This window comes from Ornithorhynchus anatinus, chromosome X5, assembly GCF_004115215.2.
Source record: "Ornithorhynchus anatinus isolate Pmale09 chromosome X5, mOrnAna1.pri.v4, whole genome shotgun sequence".
Taxonomy (NCBI): domain Eukaryota; kingdom Metazoa; phylum Chordata; class Mammalia; order Monotremata; family Ornithorhynchidae; genus Ornithorhynchus; species Ornithorhynchus anatinus.
Window position 1 is genome coordinate 4,871,411 of NC_041753.1, and position 18,323 is coordinate 4,889,733.

Consider the following 18,323-nt stretch of genomic DNA (forward strand, 5'->3'; position numbering starts at 1 on the left):
TGGGGGAGCCCCGCCCCCTCCGTCTGACAGACAGGCGCGCGCGCGCTGGGGGAGCCCCGCCCCCTCCGTCTGACAGACAGGCGCGCGCCCCCCGCCCTTCTCCCCCCCCGCTCCCCATTGGTCGGCTCCCGGTCCCGCCCCCCGGCCCCGTTCCGGCTCCCCATTGGCCGCCCCTCCCGCCGTCCGCCCCCGCCCTCGGTCCGGAGGGCGGAGACCCCGCCCCCTCGCGGGAGACGGACAGGGCGCCTGGGCGGGCGGGGGGGGGGGTGCGGCCCCTCCCTCCGCGGCGGCGCGCGCTCCGGGGGAAGCCCCGCCCCCTCGGTCTGACAGACGGGCGCGCGGCCCCCCCGCCCTCCCCCGGCCCCGCCCCCCGGCCCCGTTCCGCCTCCCCATTGGCCGCCCGGCCCGCCCCTCCCTCCTCGCGCCCTCGCCCTCGGCCCGGAGCGCGGCGGGGCCCCGCCCCCTGGCGGCCGACGGACGACGGGCGGGCGCGGCCGCCAGTCGGGCCCGGGCGGGGCGGGGATGGAGACGCTGCGGGCGCCGCGGCCGCAGGCGGGGGCGGCGGGGTCGTCGCGGGCGCCGCGGGCCGGGGTGACGGCGGGCCCGGCCTCGCCCTCCGCCCCGTCGCCCCCCGGGGTCGGGCTCGCCGCTCCCGCCCCGGCGGCGGGGGCGCCCCCCGGCGGCGGGGGCGCGGCGTCGTCGTCATCGCCGCCGCCGCCGCCGCCCCCGCCCCCCTCCGCCCCGGGCGGCCCCGCCGTGCTGCGCGAGGCGGTGGAGGCCGTCGTCCGGAGCTTCGCCAAGCACACGCAGGGCTACGGCCGAGGTCAGCCGCGCCCCCTCCCCCTTCCCCTTCCCCTCCTCCTCCCTCCTCCCTCCCCCTCCTCCTTCGTTCCTGCCAGAGCATTTATGGCGCGCCCGCTGAAAGACATAAATACATAAATAGAAGTATTTGTGGCGCGCGCCATAAAGACTAATGAACGAACGAAGGAATGAGCCGTCGGGCCCCAGCTAGAGAGCGGGGCCGCCCAACGCCGGGCTTACGACGGTCTCAACCGGGGAGGAAAACACAACGAAACAAACCAAGTCGTCTGGCAACCGAACGAGCAGTCTGGCGCCGTCTCTTTCCTCTCTCCCCCCTTTTTCCTCTCCCCCTTTCTCCCTCCCCCTTCCCTCTCTTTTCTCCTCCCTTTTCCCTCTCCTCCCCTTCCCTCTCCTCTCTCCCCTTTTCCCTCTCCTCTCTTTCCCTCTCTTTTCTCCCCCCCTTCCCTCTGCCCTTTCCCCTCTCCTCCTTCCCTGTCTTCTCTTCCCCGTTCCCTGTCCTCCCTGCCTCTTCCCTCCGTCCCCTTTTCCCTCTCCTCCCCTTCTCTGTCCCCTTTCTTCCCTTTCTCTCTCCTCCTTCCCTCTCTTCTCTCCTTTCCTTTCCTCTCCCCCCTTTTCCATCTCCCCTTTCTTCCCTTTCTCTCTCCTCCTTCCCTCTCTTCTCTCCTCCTTTCCTCTCCCCCCCTTTTCCTTCTCATCTCCCCCCTTTCTCCTCCCCTCTCTCCCCCTTCCTTCCTCCTCCTTCCCTCTCCTCTTTCGTCCCTCTCCCCTCACCCCCTTCCACCTCCCCTCTTCTCCCCCTTCCTTTTCCTCTCTCCCTTTCCTCTCCCCACTTGCCCCCCTCCCGTCTCCTTTCCTTTTTCTCCCTCCCCATCCTCTCTCCCCCTTTCCTTTCCCCCCTCTCCCTTCCCCTCCTCTCCACCTCCCCCCCCCCCCCGACTCTTCCTTCCTCCACCTTCCTCTCCTCCCTTTCCAGACGCCCCCCCGCACCCCCTTGCTCTGCCTTCCCCCCCCAGCTCCCCCGGACAGACTGCCCCCCTACCCCTCGCAGGTGCCCCCCACCCCAGTGCCGGGGTCCTCCCCATCCTCCCGTCCCCCTGCAACCCCTGTATGCCCAGAGGATTTTCCCTTTCTCTCGGAACATCACCCCCAACACACACAGAGACTCCTCTTCTTAAGGATGTCTCTTCTCCGGCCTTTCCCTCCATATCGCCCCCCCATTATCCCTCCTCTCCCCCCCCCTCCCCCGCAGTCCCCCCGCCAACCCCCTCCGGCGAGATCCGTCCCCTCCTCCTCTCCCCCGGACCCTCTCCGTCACCCCCCACCCGGAACCGCCTCTCCCTTCCAAAACCTCTCTCCATGGCGGGCCCCCCTTCCCCGCATCGCCCTCAGCCTGTCTCCCCCCCCCTCGCCCCGTAAACCGTCACCCTGTTTCGATTCCTCACCCGGCGGGAATTCCCTCCTCGGGGATACTAATCGTAACAAGGAGTGATGGGATTTGTCAAGCGCGTACTGGGTGCCCGGCACTGTACTGAACGTCGGGGTCGCCTGGAGACGATCGATTAGATGACCCCCGGGGCGGGGGAGGGGGGGATCCCGGAGGTCATCCAGCTCCCAACACCTCCCCACCATCCCATCAGCGTGGCTCAGTGGAAAGAGCACGGACTTTGGAGTCAGGGCTCATGAGTTCGAATCCCGGCTCTGCCACTCGTCGGCTGGGTGACTGTGGGCGAGTCACTTCACTTCTCCGGGCCTCGGTTCCCTCATCTGTCAAATGGGGATGAAGACCGGGAGCCCCACGTGGGACGACCCGATTCCCCTATGTCTACCCCAGCGCTTAGAACGGTGCTCGGCACATAGTGAGCGCTTAACAGATACCGACATCATTACTATTATCCCCGATTCTCCTCCTAATCCGTCGGGAGCTGGGTTGGTGGGAGCCGGGGATTCCGAGGCTTCGTCCAAAGACCCTCCCCGTCCCCTCCCCCGGCGCCCCGAGCGAGCTCGGAGGGTCCCGGAAGCCCCCTCCCCGACGCCCCCCCCCCCCCACCCGACCTCAAGCGTTTCCCGCGGGCCAAACTCCCAGCCTCGCCGGCTTTCGCGGCGTCGGACGCCTGGCGGGCGGCCTCCCCCCTTCCGTCTGGGCCTCCGCCCCGGCCCCCTGCCCGCCGGCCCCAGCCGCCGAGGACCCGGGACCCCGAGTGTCCGCCCCGGCCCCTCTGCGCCTCGAGCGGGGGGCCGGGGGCGAGGGCCGAGACCCCCCCGTGTCGGTCCGGCCTCCTCCCCGGACCGTCTGGCCTCCTGGCCCGAGGGCCGAGCACCCCCTCCCTGGCCCGAAAGTCAGGCCCTCCGTTGCTCCCCCGGCCCCGGACCCCCTCGAACCCTCCGCCTCCGTCCCGGTGGTCGCCCGGGGTCGAGGGGGGAGGCCGGGGGCCGAGCCTCCGAAGGCCCCGTCCGGCGTGGATCCCCTCCCTCGCCGGGGCGATGGATGCCCGGCGGGATCTGGGTGAGGACGGCGGGGTCGGGGGCCCCGAGCCTCCAGGAGCGGCTGCCCCTTCACCGGACACACGGAGACCTTTCCTCCTTCCCCTCTTCCTCCTCGCTCTCCTCCTCCTCCTCGCCTCGTCCTCCTCTTCCCCTTCCATCCCCCCTTCCTCCTCTTCCTCTCTCTTCCCCTCTTCCACCCCCCCACACCCTTCCGGGGCCCCGTCCCCTCCCTCCGCCCCGCCCGGGCATCTCGGGGGGTCCCGGGCTCCGGGCGGACGTCCTCCGCGGCCCGGCGGCCCCCGCCCCTAAATCTCGCGGTGCGTATCTGCGTGTTTGGCTTCCCCGCGGCCTCTGACGCGCAGCCGGTTTTCCGGCTTCGGTGGACCGGGCGGCCGGCGGGGGAGTCCGCGGCTCGGAGGCCTTTAAGGCTGGGAAGGCGCCGCTTTCTTCCCGACTCCCTCCCGCCTCGCTTCCCAAGGGAGAGGTCCGATGGGGAGGCGGCGGGGGTGACCACCCCATCCCCCCCCTCCCCCCCGCCCGCTAGAAGCGTCCCGCCTCCAGGCCGGCCCCGTCGCCGGCACCAAACCGTCCGCCCCCACCCCCCGGGGATCGATTTCCCCCTTGGGGCCTGGGGATCGGCCCCCCCTCCCTCCCTTTCGGGCCAGGGATCAGTCGTCGTGATCGAACAGCAGGCAGCCGGCCCAGCCGGGAGGGGAACCCGGCTCCTCGGACGTCCGGGCCCGTCCCCTCCTCGTCCCCTCCTTCCCGGTGGCGGGCAGCCCCCCGCTCCACCCAGCCCATCCGCAGAAGCAGCGAGGCTCGGTGGCGAGAGTCGTGGGTTCGACTCCCGGCTCTGCCGCTTATCAGCCGTGCGACCGCGGGCAGGTCACTTCGCTGGAAAATGGGGGTGAAGCCTGGGAGCCTCACGCGGGCCCCCCTGACGACCCTGGATCTCCCCCAGCGCTTAGAACGGCGCTCCGCACGTAGGAAGCGCTTAACAGATGCCAACGTTATTATCCGTGGGGGCGGCTCACAGGGGGTGGGGGCGTGTGTCCGGCAGCATCCCCCCCCCCGCCGAGACTTTGGGCCGAGGTCAGAGGTCGCAGAGGGTCCCGCCTGCCCCCCCCCCCCCCCCCCACGCCGCGGGCCTCAGAGGCCTGGAACGGGGCGAAGCGGCGGGCGGGGCGGACGGAGACCCCCCCGACCGAGCCGTGCTCTCTCCCCCCCTCCCTCCGCGACGGCAGTGAACGTGGTGGAGGCCCTGCAGGAGTTCTGGCAGATGAAGCAGTCCCGGGGGGCCGACCTGAAGAACGGGGCGCTGGTGGTCTACGAGATGGTCCCCTCCAACAGCCCCCCGTACGTCTGCTACGTCACCCTGCCCGGCGGGAGCTGCTTCGGCAGTTTCCAGGTAGGAGCGGGCACCGCCGGGGACCCCGGGGGGACCGAGCCCGACTCCCTCCCGGACACCCCCAGAGCACCGCTCGCTCCCCGGGGAGGACGGCGGCGCCGGGGAGAGGATTTGGGGCCCGGCTCGCCGGCGGCGCTTTTTTCTTCCCGGCGTTGAAGCGTGCCAGCCGCCGGGTTGAGCGCCGGGTGGGGGTGGGGGGGATCCGAGGCAGTCGGGTCGGACGCGGCCGCGGTCCCGCGAGGGGCTCGCGGTCTCGTCCCCGTCTTACAGAGGAGGGGACCGAGGCCCAGACGAGAATGACGACGGTCTGTGTTAAGCGCTTACAGTGTGCCGGGCTGAGCCGCGGGGCGGATAGAAGCGAATCGGGTTGCTCCCCGTCTCCGTCCCCGTTTTCCAGACGAGGAGACTGAGGCCCGGGGAAGTGGAAGTGACTTCCCGAGGTCTCACGGCAGACAGGTGGCGGAGCCGGGATTAGAACCCGTGACCTTCCGATCGCCGGGCCTGTGTTTTTTCCACTACGCCTTTCATTCGGTAGTATTTACTGAGCGCTTACTATGTGCGGGGCACTCTGCTAAGCGCTTGGAGCGGACAGTTGGGCAACAGATAGAGACCATCCCTGCCCGACGACGGGCTCGCCCGAGAGAGGTGATGTTGTGACTGAGTGACTAAAGAGCGCTCAGTAGAGTGCTTTGCGCCCAGTAAGCGCTCCGTAAATCCGATCGGATGAACTGGATGGAAGTGACTTGCCTAAGGTCGCACGGCAGACGGGAGGCGGAGCGGGGATCAGAACCCAGGTCCTTCTGGGTTGGGACTCGCGTGAAGGGCCCTCAGCGGGTCGAGTTTCCGGTGACGCTGCCAGCCAGGCCGTGCTGTGTATCGAGCACCTCCTGCTAGGCGCTCGGAAGGGGAAGGTAGAGTTGGTGCACACGATTCCCGCCCTCGAGATGCTTTCAATCTACGCTCCCCCGATCAGTTGATATGCGGTGCTCACTCTGCACATAGTAAGCGCTCAATAAATACGATCGATCACCGGACGATTGACTGACACATCACTACGTGCCGAGCTCCGTACCGGGCTCTCGGGCGAGTCCCGTAGAGGGGAAGGAACCCGCCCTGGCCCTCGAGGAGCGTCGGGGAAACAACTCAGCGTACTGGAAAGAGCCCGGGCCTGGGCGTCAGAGGACCTGGGTTCTAATCCCGCCTCCGCGTCTGGTCCGCCGCGTGCCCCCGGGCCGGTCACTTCCCTTCCCTGTGCCTCAGTTCCCTCAGCTGTACAACGGGGACGAAGACTACGAGCCGCATGCGGGACAGGGACTGTGTCCGACCTGACGAGCTTGTATCCGTCCCAGCACTTGACACGGGGTGGGCGCTTAATAAATAACACTTTAAAAAAAAAAAAAAAAAAGCGCGGGGGAAAGCACCCAGGAGGAAGGTGGATGGGGAGTATTGATGCCTGTTTACTTATATTGGTGTCTTTCCCGCCCCTCTTCTAGACTGTGAGCCCGTTGCGGGCAGGGATTGCCCCTCTTTATTGCTGCGTCGCACTTTCCCAAGCGCTCAGTGCAGCGCTCTGCGCGCAGTAAGCGCTCAATAAGTACGAGTGAATGAGCGAATGAAATGAGGGAGGGAAGGAAGGGCCAGGAGGACTCGGACGTGCTCAGAAGAGCTAAGGAGGGAGCCCCGAGGTGCCATTTTTCAGCACCGGGGCACTGCCTGTCCCGTGCAGCTGCCCCTCTCCCCCCGCCTCCCCCTCTCCCTTCATGGAGAAGCAGCGTGGTTCAGCGGCAAGCGCCCGGGCTTGGGAGCCAGAGGTCGCGGGTCCTAACCCCGACTCCGCCACTTACCAGCCGGGTGACCCCAGGCCAGTCCCTTCCCTGCTCGGGGCCTCAGTTCGCTCGTCCGGAAAACGAGGGTGGAGACCGGGAGCCCCGCGTGGGACGGCCTGGAATCCCCCCCGGCGCTTGGGACGGTGCTTGGCACCTAGTAAGCGCTTAACCCACCGTTACCGTTATTATTCACGGGCCCGAGGGGCCTCCAGGACGAAAGAGCCGAGGCGGGCGTGGGGGAGACGCCGCCGGGTTCCCGTGGCGTGGAAGGTCCTCGTGGGCAGCGCGGGTGGTTCGGTCCTCTCCCAAGAGCTCGGTACAGCGCTTTGCACGCAGTAAGCGCCCAGCAAATAGGACCGAATGAACGGTCGTGCTGGGATCCGGCCGGAGAGGAGGGAGGGAGGGAGGGAGGGAGGGAGGTCCCGGGCCCGGCTGACTTGGATTCTCCGGGGTCGTTGCCTCCCGTTGCCTCCCTCCCGCGATCCCGCCCGTCTCGCCGCCGTCCCCTTTCCTCCCCCTGGAACCGCCTCCCGCCGTCGGCGCCCGACCACCGCTCCCCCACGCCCCCTCAGAGTGTCACGGGTCCGAATCCCCCGCTCCGCCGCTTATCGGCTGGGTGACTCTGGGCCGGTCTCTGGGCCTCAGTTCCCTCTCCGGAAGATGGGGACGAAGACCGTGAGCCCCACGGGGGACCACCCGATGACCTGCGTCTCCCCCAGCGCTCAGAACGGTGCTTGGCACCTAGTAAGCGCGTAATAAGTACGGTCGTTATTATTATGAAGGTCCCACCTCCTCCAGGAGGCCCTCCCCGATGGCGCCCTCTCTCCCCCGGCTCCCTCTCCCTTCTGCGTCCCCCCCCACCCCGGATCTGTGACCGCCCCCCGGACGTTGGCGGCCCGGCCCCCCCCCCCCGCATCTTTTCAATCCGATAGCATCCGTCATCCATTCCCCTCGAAGGAGCGGGCGGGTTCCGTTGCGGCGCCGTCTCCCGGGTGCTCCCTCCGCCCGTCGTGAGCGCGCGGTGGAGATCGTGGGCCGGAGGGCCGATCGATTCTCCCCGCAGTTCTGCCCCACTAAAGCGGAGGCCCGGCGCAGCGCGGCCAAGATCGCCCTGATGAACTCCGTCTTCAACGAACACCCTTCCCGGCGGATCACGGAGGAGTTCATCGAGAAGAGCGTGTCGGAGGCCTTGGCGTCTTTCAACGTGAGCCGCCCCCTGGGGCTCCGAGCCAGGAGGGGAGAGGGGTCCCCGGGGGGCGGCGGGTAGACCGGGAAAAGCCGCCCCGAATAATAATGACGACGACGGTATTTGTTGAGCGCTCGCTTCGTGCCGAGCGCCGGGGGAGATACGAGGTAAGCGGGTTGTCCCCCGTGGGGCTCGCGGTCTCCGTCCCCGTTTTGCAGATGAGGGGGCCGAGGCCCAGAGAAGTCAAGCGACTGTGCCCGGAGGTCACGGAGCAGACAGGTGGCGGAGGCGGGATTAGAACCCACGACCTCTGACTCCCCAGCCCGGGCCCTCGCCGCTACGTCAGACCGCTGCTCTGGTCGGGGAAAGGGGGCGGGCGGGGGGGGGGGGGGTCACTCTCCGTCCAAGTCTCGCCCCCGGTGGGTGTGTGGGGAGTGGGTGGTTTTTTTTTATAAAAATAATAACCACGCTGGTATTTGTTAAGCGCTTACTAGGTGCCAAGCACCGCTCTAAGCGCTGGGGTCGAAGCGAGGTCATCAGGTCGTCCCACGAGGGGCTCACGCTCTTCATCCGCATTTTCCGGATGAGGGAACTGAGGCCCGGAGAAATGAAGGGAGTTGCCCAAAGTCGCCCAGCTGACAGGTGGCGGAGCCGGGATTAATAATAATAATGTTGGTATCTGTTAAGCGCTTACTATGTGCCGAGCACTGTTCTAAGCGCCGGGGGAGATACGGGGTGGTCCCCGGGGAGCTCCCGGTCTGAATCCCCGTTTTCCAGATGAGGGAACTGAGGCATCGAGAAGCGAAGTGACTCGCCCACAGTCCCAGAGCTGCCAAGTGGCTGAGCCGGCATCCGAACCCGTGACCTCCGACTCCCGAGCCCGGGCTCTTTCCACTGAGCCGCGCCGATTAGAACCCACGACCTCTGACTCCCAGGCCCGGGCTCTTGCCACTGAGCCACGCTGCTCCTTTGTTAGGCGCTTCCTATGTGCCGAGCACTGTTCTAAGCGCCGGGGTAGATGGGAGGTCATCGGGTTGTCCCGCAGGGGGGCGTCATCCCCGTTTTCACAGTGGCTTGAGCTCTCCGGTCCCCCCTCGCCCGCAGCCGCTCCCGGGGGGGGGGGGGGGGACCCCGGCCGAGACGGGGGGCGCCGGGACCCCTCCCGGGGGGGAGAGGGGGTCGGGAGCGGAGGCGCCAGCGGAGGGTGTCGCGTCTGCCCCAGGGCAACCCGGAGGAAGCGGACAATCCCAACACGGGCATCGGCGCCTTCCGCTTCATGCTCGAGTCCAACAAGGGCAAGTCGATGCTGGAGTTCCAGGTACTGCCCCGCGGCGGGCGTTGGTTTGGGCTCTCCCGAGCGCTTAGTACAGCGCCCTGCGCCCAGTAGGCGCTCGCTAAATGCCACTGAACGACCGAACGAACGAGGTGCCCGGCGGGGGCCGGGGGGAGAGGTGTGGGGGTTCGGAGAGGGGGTCCCAACTTCCCCACCGCCCCGGCCGGATCCCTCGGCCCGGAGGCAGAGGAGTCCGTCTGAACGGTCCGGCTCCGTCCGGGGAGGGACGCCCGGAGAGGGACTCGCTCCGGGGTCGCCCCCTCCTCCGGGGGGCGGGTCCCGGGGGGCCGGCCGGGCTCGGACCCGGAGGGACGACCGCGTGTCTCTCCCGGAGCCACGGGGTCGGGCGGGATTCCCGAAGCGGCCCGGCTGTCCGGCGGCGGAGGGGACGGGGAGGTGCGGGGCCCGGCCGGCCGCGAGGCGGGGCCCCCCCCGTCCCCCCCCCCAAACGGCTGACCCTCGCCCCCTCCCAGGAGCTGATGACGGTTTTCCAGCTGCTGCACTGGAACGGCAGCCTGAAAGCCATGCGGGAACGACGATGCTCGCGGCAGGTGGGCCGACCGGAGGGGGCCGGGGGGCCGAGGGGGGGGGGGGGGGCGGACCCTCACTCATAATAATACCGATGGGGTTTGCGAAGCGCTTCCCGTGTGCCGAGCGCCGCGGGAGATCCGGGGTCGTCGGGCCATCTCCGTCTTCCGGACGAGGTCACCGAGGCCCAGACGAGTCGAGTGACTCGCCCAGGGTCACGCGGCGAGGTGGCGGAGCCCGGGATTAGAACCCGCGTCCTCCGACTCCCGGGCCCGGCTCTTGCCGCCAAACCACGCGGTCGGGTTTCTCCGGCGCTCACTGCGTGCGGAGCACCGGACCCAGGCGCTTGGGAGAGCACGGTACGACGCCAAGGAGGCACATTCGATTCGATTCGGCCGTGTTGAGCGCTCACTGCGCGCGGAGCGCGGTGGACGGGACAGTATAACAGTAGACCCGTTGCGTTCGACCCCGTTTATCAAGCGCTTACTGTGTGCAGAGCGCTGGACCAGTCGCTCGGGAGAGGACGATAAACAGACACGTTCAATTCAGTCGTGTTTATTGAGCGCTTACTACGCGCAAAGCACTGTATCAAGGCTTGGGAGAGGACAACGTGACATCAGACACATTCCCTGCCCATAATGAGCTGGCGGTCTTGGGGCGGCATCCGGGGGGGGGGAGACGGACATAATTAGAAATCAATAAATGACGGGGCGAGACGAAAGTCCCGTGGCGATGACGATAACGGAGGTACTTGTTAAGCGCTTACTCTGTGCCGGGCACTGTTCTAAGCGCTGAGGCAGATGGGGTTGGACGCGGGCCCCCCCCCCCCCCCGTCCCGCGTGGGGCTCCCGGTCTCCACCCCCGTTTTCCGGAGGAGGGAACCGAGGCCCGGAGAAGCGAAGCGGCTGACCCGAGGTCACCCGACGGAGGGGATTAGAACCCGTGACTTCTGACTCCCGGGCCCGGGCCCGGGCCCACCACGTCGGGCCCGGGGCGGGTGAAGAAAGGGAGGGAGTCGGGGCGACGCAGAAGGGAGCGGGAGAAGAGGGAAGGAGGGCGAAGTCGGGGAAGGCCTCCCGGAGGAGGAGACGGGCCTCCGATAAGGCTCCGGAGGCCCGGGGAGAGTCACCGTGGGACGGAGGAGCCGGCGCGTCCCCGCTTAGAACGGCGCTCGGCACGTAGTAAGCGCCTAACAGATACCGTCGCCGTCACGCGGCCCCCCGGGCCGGTCGCTTCACTCCTCTGTGCCCCGGTTCCCCCGCCCGTAAAACGGGGAGGAAGACGGTGAGCCCCCCGTGGGGCCGCCCGATGACCTCGTCTCTACCCCAGCGCCGGGCACATAGTAAGCGCTTCCCAAATGCCATCCTCCTCCTCCTCCTCCTCCTCATGCCCCCGCCCCCCGCCTGACGGCCGGCCCTCGCCCCTCCGCAGGAGGTCCTGGCCCATTACTCCCACCGGACCCTGGACGACGACATCCGTCACCAGATGGCCCTGGACTGGGTGAGCCGGGAGCAGGGGGCGGCGGGGGCCCTGTCGCGGGAGCTGGCCGGCACCGAGCGGGAGCTGGACGAGGCGCGGCTGGCCGGCAAGGAGCTGCGCTTCCACAAGGAGAAGAAGGACATCCTCCTCCTGGCCGCCGGGCAGCTCGGCTCCCTGCGCTCGGCCACCTGCTAGGCCGCGTCCCGGCCCCGGCCGCCCACCTCCCCGCGTCCGGGCCGGTCCCGGCCCCTCTCTCGGCTTCTCGTCCTCCGCCCCGCGCTCAGTCTCGGCGCCGGGGTGGACGCGGGCGAATCGGGCCGCACGCGGTCGCGGGGGGCTCCCCGGCCGTTCCGTTTCCGTCCCGTCGGGCCCGGGGGCCGCGGCGCCCCGCCGACCCCCCCCCCCCCCTCCCCGGACGACCCCGAGCCGTCGGCTCGGCAGCGAGGCACTTTAAGAGCGCACCCGACCCGCCCGCCTTCACGCCCCCTCCCGCCCGGCGCCTCTCCCATTTCCGGCCCCCCGCTTCGGAGGACGGACCCCTACCCGCCCCAGACGGCCCCCCGCTTCTCCCCCGGCGCACACGGGGTCCCCCTCGGGAGAAGCGGCGGGCAGCGGTGCCCCCGGCCTCCCCGGCCCCGGCCCCGGCCCCGGCGGCGGTCCCGCCCGCCCCCCTCGTCGCCCCGGCCCCGGGAAGGAGCCGGGCGCCTCTTTCCGCCGGCTTCCGACCGCCTCCCTTTGGACTCCCTCCGGGGTGGGGGCCGGGGGCCGTCAGTCGGAAACCCACCCCTCTTCTTCGGCCCCCCGCCCCGAGGGGACCCGCGCGCCCGCCTTCGGCCCCGGCCCGCCGCCGTGACCCGACGGAGAGGTCATCGGGTTCACCCCCCTCTTCCGTGGGCGGGTGGGCCTCACGCTTCCGGCCTCCTTCCCCGCCGAATTTCGCTCCGCACGGCCTCCCGGACCCCGACCCTCCGCCCAACGGGGGCGACCGGAAAGGACCACCCCCCGGTGACCCCGAGATCCGCCGACGGGCGCATTCGGTTCCCCGCCCTCTCCCGCCCGCCCCGGGACCCCAAACCCCCATCCTGCCCTATGTATTTCGTACGTATAATTTTATATAATAAACGACTTTTGTGTAGCAGCCAGCCGGGGCTCCTCCTTGCAGCGTTCCCAGAGTTACGGGGGCGTCCGTGACCTCTCGCCCGGCTCCCCTCCGCCCCAACCCCCCCCCCCCCCCCAAATCGGGTCAGAGAGGAAAACCCGTCAAGGACGCGCCGCCCAAGCTCCCCGCGGCGCTTGGCGCATAATAAGCGCTTAATAAACGCCATTAAAAAAAAAAATAATCATTTATCGAGCGTTTACCGTGTGCACCGCACTAAGCTTTTGGGGGAGTAATAAGAGTAATTGTGGCTCTGGTTAAGCGCTTACTATGTGCCCGGCACCGTTCTATACGTTGGGATAGATCCAAGTTAATAATCGTGGTACCCGTTAAGCGCTTACTATGTTCCAGGCCCTGTTCCGAGCGCTGGGGCGGATACAAGCAAATCAAGTTGCACACGGTCCCCCTTCCCCGTGGGGTTCCCAGTCTTCATCCCCACTTTACAGATGAGGGAGCTGAGGCGCGGAGAAGTGAAGCGACTTGCCCGAGGTCACACGGCAGGCGCAGGGCGGGAAGCGGCGTGGCTCAGTGGAAAGAGCCCGGGCTTGGGAGGCAGAGGACGTGAGTTCTAATCCCGGCTGTGCCGCTTGTCCGCTGGGTGACCTCGGGCAAGTCACTCACTTCTCTGGGCCTCAGTGACCTCATCTGAAAATGGGGACTGACCCCGATTGCCTTGTCTCTCCCCCAGTGCTTAGAACAGTGCTCGGCACCTAGTAAGCACTTAACAAATACCAACATTATTATTATTAGTATATTACATTATAATCATTGTTAATAATCACGGAAGACGTTGGTATTTGTTAAGCGCTTACTCTGTGCAGAGCACCGTTCTAAGCGCTGGGGTAGATCCAGGGTCATCAGGTCGTCCCACGTGAGGCTCGCGGTCTCCATCCCCATTTGACAGATGAGGCACATCTCTTAAATTATAACGATTATTGATGCTGGTTATTAATTATATATTGTATTATGAAGGAGGATAATGGTGATGAGGAGGAGGCGGAGAACGGGAAAGCATGAGTCTCAACACCAGGGGGCGCCGGAGGCCGCGGCGGCCCGGGCTCGACCTTACCAAGATGGCGGCCTTCTCGCGATACTTCCCCTCGCCCTTCCCCACATGGCGGCCGAGGGCGCGCGCGCGCCCCCCTCCCCAGCGCCCTCCCGGCGCGGGCCGCGGCACCCGGGCTCGACCTTACCAAGATGGCGGCCTTCTCGCGATACTTCCCCTCGCCCTTCCCCACATGGCGGCCGAGGGCGCGCGCGCACCGCCCCCCCCCCCCCCCCCCCCCGCCGAAGCCGATTGGCTCCGGGCTTTGGCTCATTCCCGGCAGCCTTCGCGGCAGAGCGGCCCACCCGAGAGGGAAGGGAGCGGGACCGGCCGGCGCGGCGGGATCATGGCGGACGTTTTGGACCTCCACGAGGCGGGCGGCGAGGACTTCGCCATGGACGAGGACGGGGACGGTGAGGCGCGGGGGGTTAGGGGCCCGTCCTGGGGGTCCTGCTCCCCTCCCCGGGCACTGACCCCTCCCCCTTCCTGCCCCCTCCCCCAGAGAGCATCCACAAGCTGAAGGAGAAGGCCAAGAAGAGGAAGGGTCGCGGCTTCGGCTCGGGTGAGTAGCAGGGAGGTGGGAGAGGGTCGCTCTATCCCCCCCCCCCCCCCCACCTTCGTGCATTCAATTGCATTTCCCCAATCGTAGTTAGTGAGCGCTTACTAGGTGCAGAGCACTGCCCTAAACGCTTGCAGTGGACAGTTGGGCAACACGGCAGTTGGGCTCGCGGTCCAAACCCAGGAGGACAAAACAAAAACAAGACAACATCAGGGAGCCCCGGGCTCCATGATCATAAAGTAGGTATCCTAATGATGATAATGATCCTGTAATGATAATAAAGTAGGTATCTGTTAAGCGCTCATTAGGTGCTAAGCGCTGGGGTCATCGGGTGGTCCCCCGTGGGGCTCCCTGTCTTCATCCCCATTTGACAGGTGAGGTCACTGAGGCCCAGAGAAGTGAAGGGACTCGCCCGCAGTCACCCAGCTGACAGGTGGCAGGGCCGGGATTCGAACCCACGACCTCTGACTCCAAAGCCCGGGCTCTTGCCACTGAGCCGCGCTTGCTTCTCTAAAGTGACTTGCCCGAAGTCACCCAGCTGACAAGCGGCGGAGCCGGGATCCGAACCCGCGACCCCTGACTCCGCAGCCCGGCCTCTTGCCACTGAGCCACGCTGCTCCCGCCTGTCAATCGGTGGTTTAACTGAGCCCTTACTGGGTGCAGAGCACTGTAGGAAGCGCTCGTACTGAGCTCTTACTCTGTGCTAAGCGCTTGGAAAGTACGACAGTCAACACTCCCGCTCCCTGCTCACAGGCAGCGTCCATCAGTCAGAGGTGTTTATTGTGCCCTTACGATGTGCAGAGCACTGTTCTAAGCGCTTATAATAATAATGCCGGTGTTTGTTAAGCGCTTACTATGTGCCAAGCACTGTACTAAGCGCTGGGGGAGATAGAGGGTAATGAGGTGGTCCCACGAGGGGCTCCCAGTCTTCGTCCCCATTTGCCCGACGAGGTGTCTGAGGCCCAGGGAAGGGACTTGCCCAAAGTCACCCAGCTGACAAGTGGCGGAGGCGGGATTAGAACCCACGTCCTCCGACTCCCAAGCCCGGCCTCTTAGGCCAGGCTGTTTGTCAAAATTAGATTGTGAGCACCGCAGGAGAAATTGAGTTTATAGGGCGCTCTCCCAAGCGTCTGGTACAGTGCTCTGCACACAGTTAGCACTCAGTGCACTCGAAGCGGCGTGGCTCAGTGGAAAGAGCCCGGGCTTGGGAGTCAGAGGTCATGAGTTCGAAACCCGGCTCTGCCACTCGTCAGCCGTGTGACTGTGGGCAAGTCACTTTTCTTCTCTGGGCCTCAGTTCCCTCATCGGTCAAATGGGGATTAACCGTGAGCCTCACGTGGGACGACCCGATGACCCTGTCTCTCCCCCAGCGCTTAGAACAGTGCTGTGCACCTAGTAAGCGCTTAACAAACACCAACATTATTATTATTAATGCATACGATTAATTCCCCCTGCGTACAGTGCCCTTGACACGCTCAGTAAGCGCTTAAATAATCCCGTTACCCTCCTCCAAAGTGCTTCTGAGAGCGCGCCTCCTCCAGGAGGCTTTCCCCGATTCATTTCCCTTCCCCGCAGCCCCCCCGGCCGTTCCCTCGGGAGCTCAGCAGCCGGTCGTCCGTCGCGATTTTTCCACTTCCACGCTACCGCAGTGCCGATTTCTTTCCCTTGTTCCGTTCCATCGCATCCTGTCTCGTGGGCTGTCCCCAGCGTTTAGTCCGGCGCTCCGCGCGCTTGAGGCGCCCTGCTGAAAATCAGCGGCCGATTCGGGGTCTCTCCCCGGCAACCGCCTCTTCCCCTGCCCCGTCCCCGTCCCCCACTCACCTTCCCCTCCCCTCCCAGAGGAAGGGTCGCGGGCGAGAGTGCGGGAAGACTACGACAGCGTGGAACAGGACGGGGACGAACCGGGTCCCCAGCGCTGTGAGTACCGGAGTCTGCGCGGGGAGGGGGTGGTGGGACGGCGGGAACGCCGGGATCGGGACCGGGGGGGGGGGGACGGGGACGGGGACGGGGACGGGGTTGGGCCCCGCGTCCCCGCCGTCCGTCCGCTCCCCCGACCCCGACCCCCTCCGGCTCCCGGCCCAGCGGTGGAGGGCTGGATCCTGTTCGTGACGGGGGTCCACGAGGAGGCCACGGAGGAGGACATCCACGACAAGTTCGCCGAGTACGGGGAGATCAAGAACATCCACCTCAACCTGGACCGGCGCACGGGCTACCTCAAGGTGCGGCGGGCCCCGGGGGCGGGGGGGGGGGACCGGGGCGGAGGGGCCGGGCCGGGGAGTGACCCCGTTCCTCCGCCCCCAGGGCTACACGCTGGTGGAGTACGAGACGTACAAGGAGGCCCAGGCGGCCATGGAGGGGCTCAACGGGCAAGACATGATGGGCCAACCCATCAGCGTCGACTGGTGCTTCGTGCGGGGGCCTCCCAAGGGCAAGCGCAGGTGAGCGGGGCCGGCCCGGGGCGGGTCACCCTCCGTCCGCCCGTCCCCGCCTCCCGACCTCGGCCCCCACCCCGGGGCGCTGACCCTCTCCTCCCCTCCTCCCCGACAGGGGCGGCCGCCGACGCAGCAGGAGTCCGGACCGGCGTCGCCGCTGACCGTCCCCCCCGCCTCCTCCCCGCCCCTCAATAAACGCCCTCCCCCAGGTTTCCTAAGCCGGTCCCCGCCGTCAGCGAGTGAGGGGGGCCGACGGAAAACACCCGCGTCTCTTCACGGGGGCCGGGGCCGGTCGCCGGCCCGTGGCCGGGGCGGAAGAGGAGGTGGCCGTGGGCCAGCGCGTCGGGCGGAACCACGGGCCCGGCGGGCGGCGGGGCGTCCGGCACAGCACGCAGCCGAGCCGCGCCCGCGGCCGCTTGTCCGGAGAACGGCGCGGGGCCGGGCGGCCCGCCCGGCACGGAGTGAGCGTTGGACGGACGCCGTGATGATCGTCCTCACCCTAAACTCCTCCGGGCCGGCGGTAACGGCGATTACTGTGCTATCCGTTAAGCTCCGACTACGTGGCGGGCCCCGTGCCAGGCGCCGGGGGGGATAGGAGCCACGTGGGGTCGGACGCGGTCCCCGTTCCACCGAGGGCTCACGGTCTTAGTCCCCACTTTACGGGCCAGGCAGCTGAGGCCCAGAGAAGCGAAGCGGCCGGCCCGAGGTCGCGCAGCTGACGGGGGCGGAGCGGGGATTAGGACCCGTGGCCTTCTGAAGCCCGGGCTCTGACCATCGGGCCGGCGATCCCACCTGCCCCCCCGAGCTTCCCCGCGCAGGGCGAGGAGGCGGCGCGGCCAAGCGGAAAGAGCCCGGGCCCGGGTTCTAATCCCGGCTCGGCCGCCGGGTGACCTCGGGCAGAGCCCCTTCGCCCCCCGGGGCCTCGGCTCCCTCCGGAAAACGAGGGACGGGGACCGCCGGCCCCCACGCGGGACGGGGACCGTGTCCGACTCGTTCAGTCCTACTTACCGAGCGCCTTACTGTGTGCGGAGCACCGTACTAAGCGCTTGGAACGTGCAGTCCGGCGCCCGGATTTGGCGGTGTGACTCAGCTGGGATCTACCCCGGGCGCGGCGCCCGTCCCACAGTAAGCACCGTCGGCGGGCCGACCTCTCGTCGTCGTCCCCCCCGCCCCCCCGCCCCGGCCGAATCTGCCTCACCCCCCGACCCCTCCCTCACCCTTCTCCCCCCGGCGCCGCTCCTGGGGCGTCCGGTGGGGCCGTCCTGGAGGTCACTGCGGCTCCGCACTCCTCCCGCCCCCTTTTAAACAGGCACACCCAGCGCTCAGAAGGGTGCTCGGCCCCTAGTAAGCGCTTAGTAGTAATAACGATGCCATCTGTTAAGCGCTTACTAGGGGCCGAGCACCCTTCTGAGCGCTGGGGGAGATCCGGGGTCATCGGGTGGCCCCACGTGGGGCTCACGCCGTCTCCATCCCCGCTGGACAGATGAGGTCCCTGGGGCACAGAGAAGGGAGGCGAAGCAGCGTGGCTCGGGGGAGAGAGCACAGGCTTGGGAGTTGGTCTTGGGTTCGAATCCTGCCCGTCGTCAGCTGGGTGACTTTGGGCGCGTCACCTCCCCGTGCCTCGACCACCTCATCTGTCCAGTGGGGATGAAGACGGGGTGAGCCCCACGTGGGACAACCCGATTCCCCTGTGTCTCCCCCAGCGCTTAGACCGGTGCTCGGCACAGAGTAAGCGCTTAACGAAGACCGAAGTTGGTACTGTGCTAAGCGGCTTGCCCGGGGTCACACAACAGACAAGGGGTGGAGTGGGGATTAGAACTCGGGACCTCGGCCGCCCAAGCCCGGGCTCTTTCCGCTGAGCTCCGCCGCTTGACAAACACCATCGTCGGCGTCCCGCGGCGGCAGCCGCAGGTGGGCCCAGGCCGGCCCGCTTCGCTTCCGGGCCTGTTCTGTCCCCTGTGGGGCGCCGTCCGCTCCGGCCCTGCCCGCGGGGGCGTGGTCTGCGGTGTCAGGGGGCGTGGTCTGCGGCGTCAGGGGCGGGGCCCGGGGCGTGGTCTGCGTCGAA

At 67.5% G+C, this 18,323-nt stretch overlaps 2 protein-coding genes across 2 annotated transcripts; both read left to right on the plus strand.

Annotated features, from left to right (window-relative positions):
- Positions 1-522: 522 nt before the first annotated feature.
- On the plus strand, positions 523-12,201 carry LIX1L (limb and CNS expressed 1 like). Its single transcript, XM_029055523.2, has 6 exons — positions 523-823; positions 4,551-4,714; positions 7,604-7,744; positions 8,949-9,044; positions 9,533-9,610; positions 11,019-12,201. Exons 1-6 carry the CDS (start codon positions 523-525, stop codon positions 11,259-11,261), a joined length of 1,023 nt encoding a protein of 340 aa, XP_028911356.1. The 3' UTR covers positions 11,262-12,201.
- A 1,342-nt stretch (positions 12,202-13,543) lies between these two features.
- RBM8A (RNA binding motif protein 8A) lies at positions 13,544-16,481 on the plus strand. Its single transcript, XM_029055618.2, has 6 exons — positions 13,544-13,680; positions 13,770-13,829; positions 15,666-15,743; positions 15,909-16,045; positions 16,128-16,264; positions 16,374-16,481. Exons 1-6 carry the CDS (start codon positions 13,614-13,616, stop codon positions 16,417-16,419), a joined length of 525 nt encoding a protein of 174 aa, XP_028911451.1. The 5' UTR covers positions 13,544-13,613; the 3' UTR covers positions 16,420-16,481.
- The last annotated feature ends 1,842 nt before the right edge of the window (positions 16,482-18,323 follow it).

What these genes read in the sequence shown, in the direction of transcription:
- LIX1L (XM_029055523.2), top strand. Translation starts at nt 523, where the DNA reads ATGGAGACGCTGCGGGCGCCGCGGCCGCAGGCGGGGGCGGCGGGGTCG. An exon ending in GCTGCTTCGGCAGTTTCCAG is followed by an intron (nt 4,715 to 7,603) that starts GTAGGAGCGGGC and finishes TTCTCCCCGCAG; the next exon opens with TTCTGCCCCACTAAAGCGGA. An exon ending in AGTCGATGCTGGAGTTCCAG is followed by an intron (nt 9,045 to 9,532) that starts GTACTGCCCCGC and finishes GCCCCCTCCCAG; the next exon opens with GAGCTGATGACGGTTTTCCA.
- RBM8A (XM_029055618.2), top strand. Translation starts at nt 13,614, where the DNA reads ATGGCGGACGTTTTGGACCTCCACGAGGCGGGCGGCGAGGACTTCGCC. An exon ending in CATGGACGAGGACGGGGACG is followed by an intron (nt 13,681 to 13,769) that starts GTGAGGCGCGGG and finishes CCCCTCCCCCAG; the next exon opens with AGAGCATCCACAAGCTGAAG. An exon ending in CGAACCGGGTCCCCAGCGCT is followed by an intron (nt 15,744 to 15,908) that starts GTGAGTACCGGA and finishes CTCCCGGCCCAG; the next exon opens with CGGTGGAGGGCTGGATCCTG.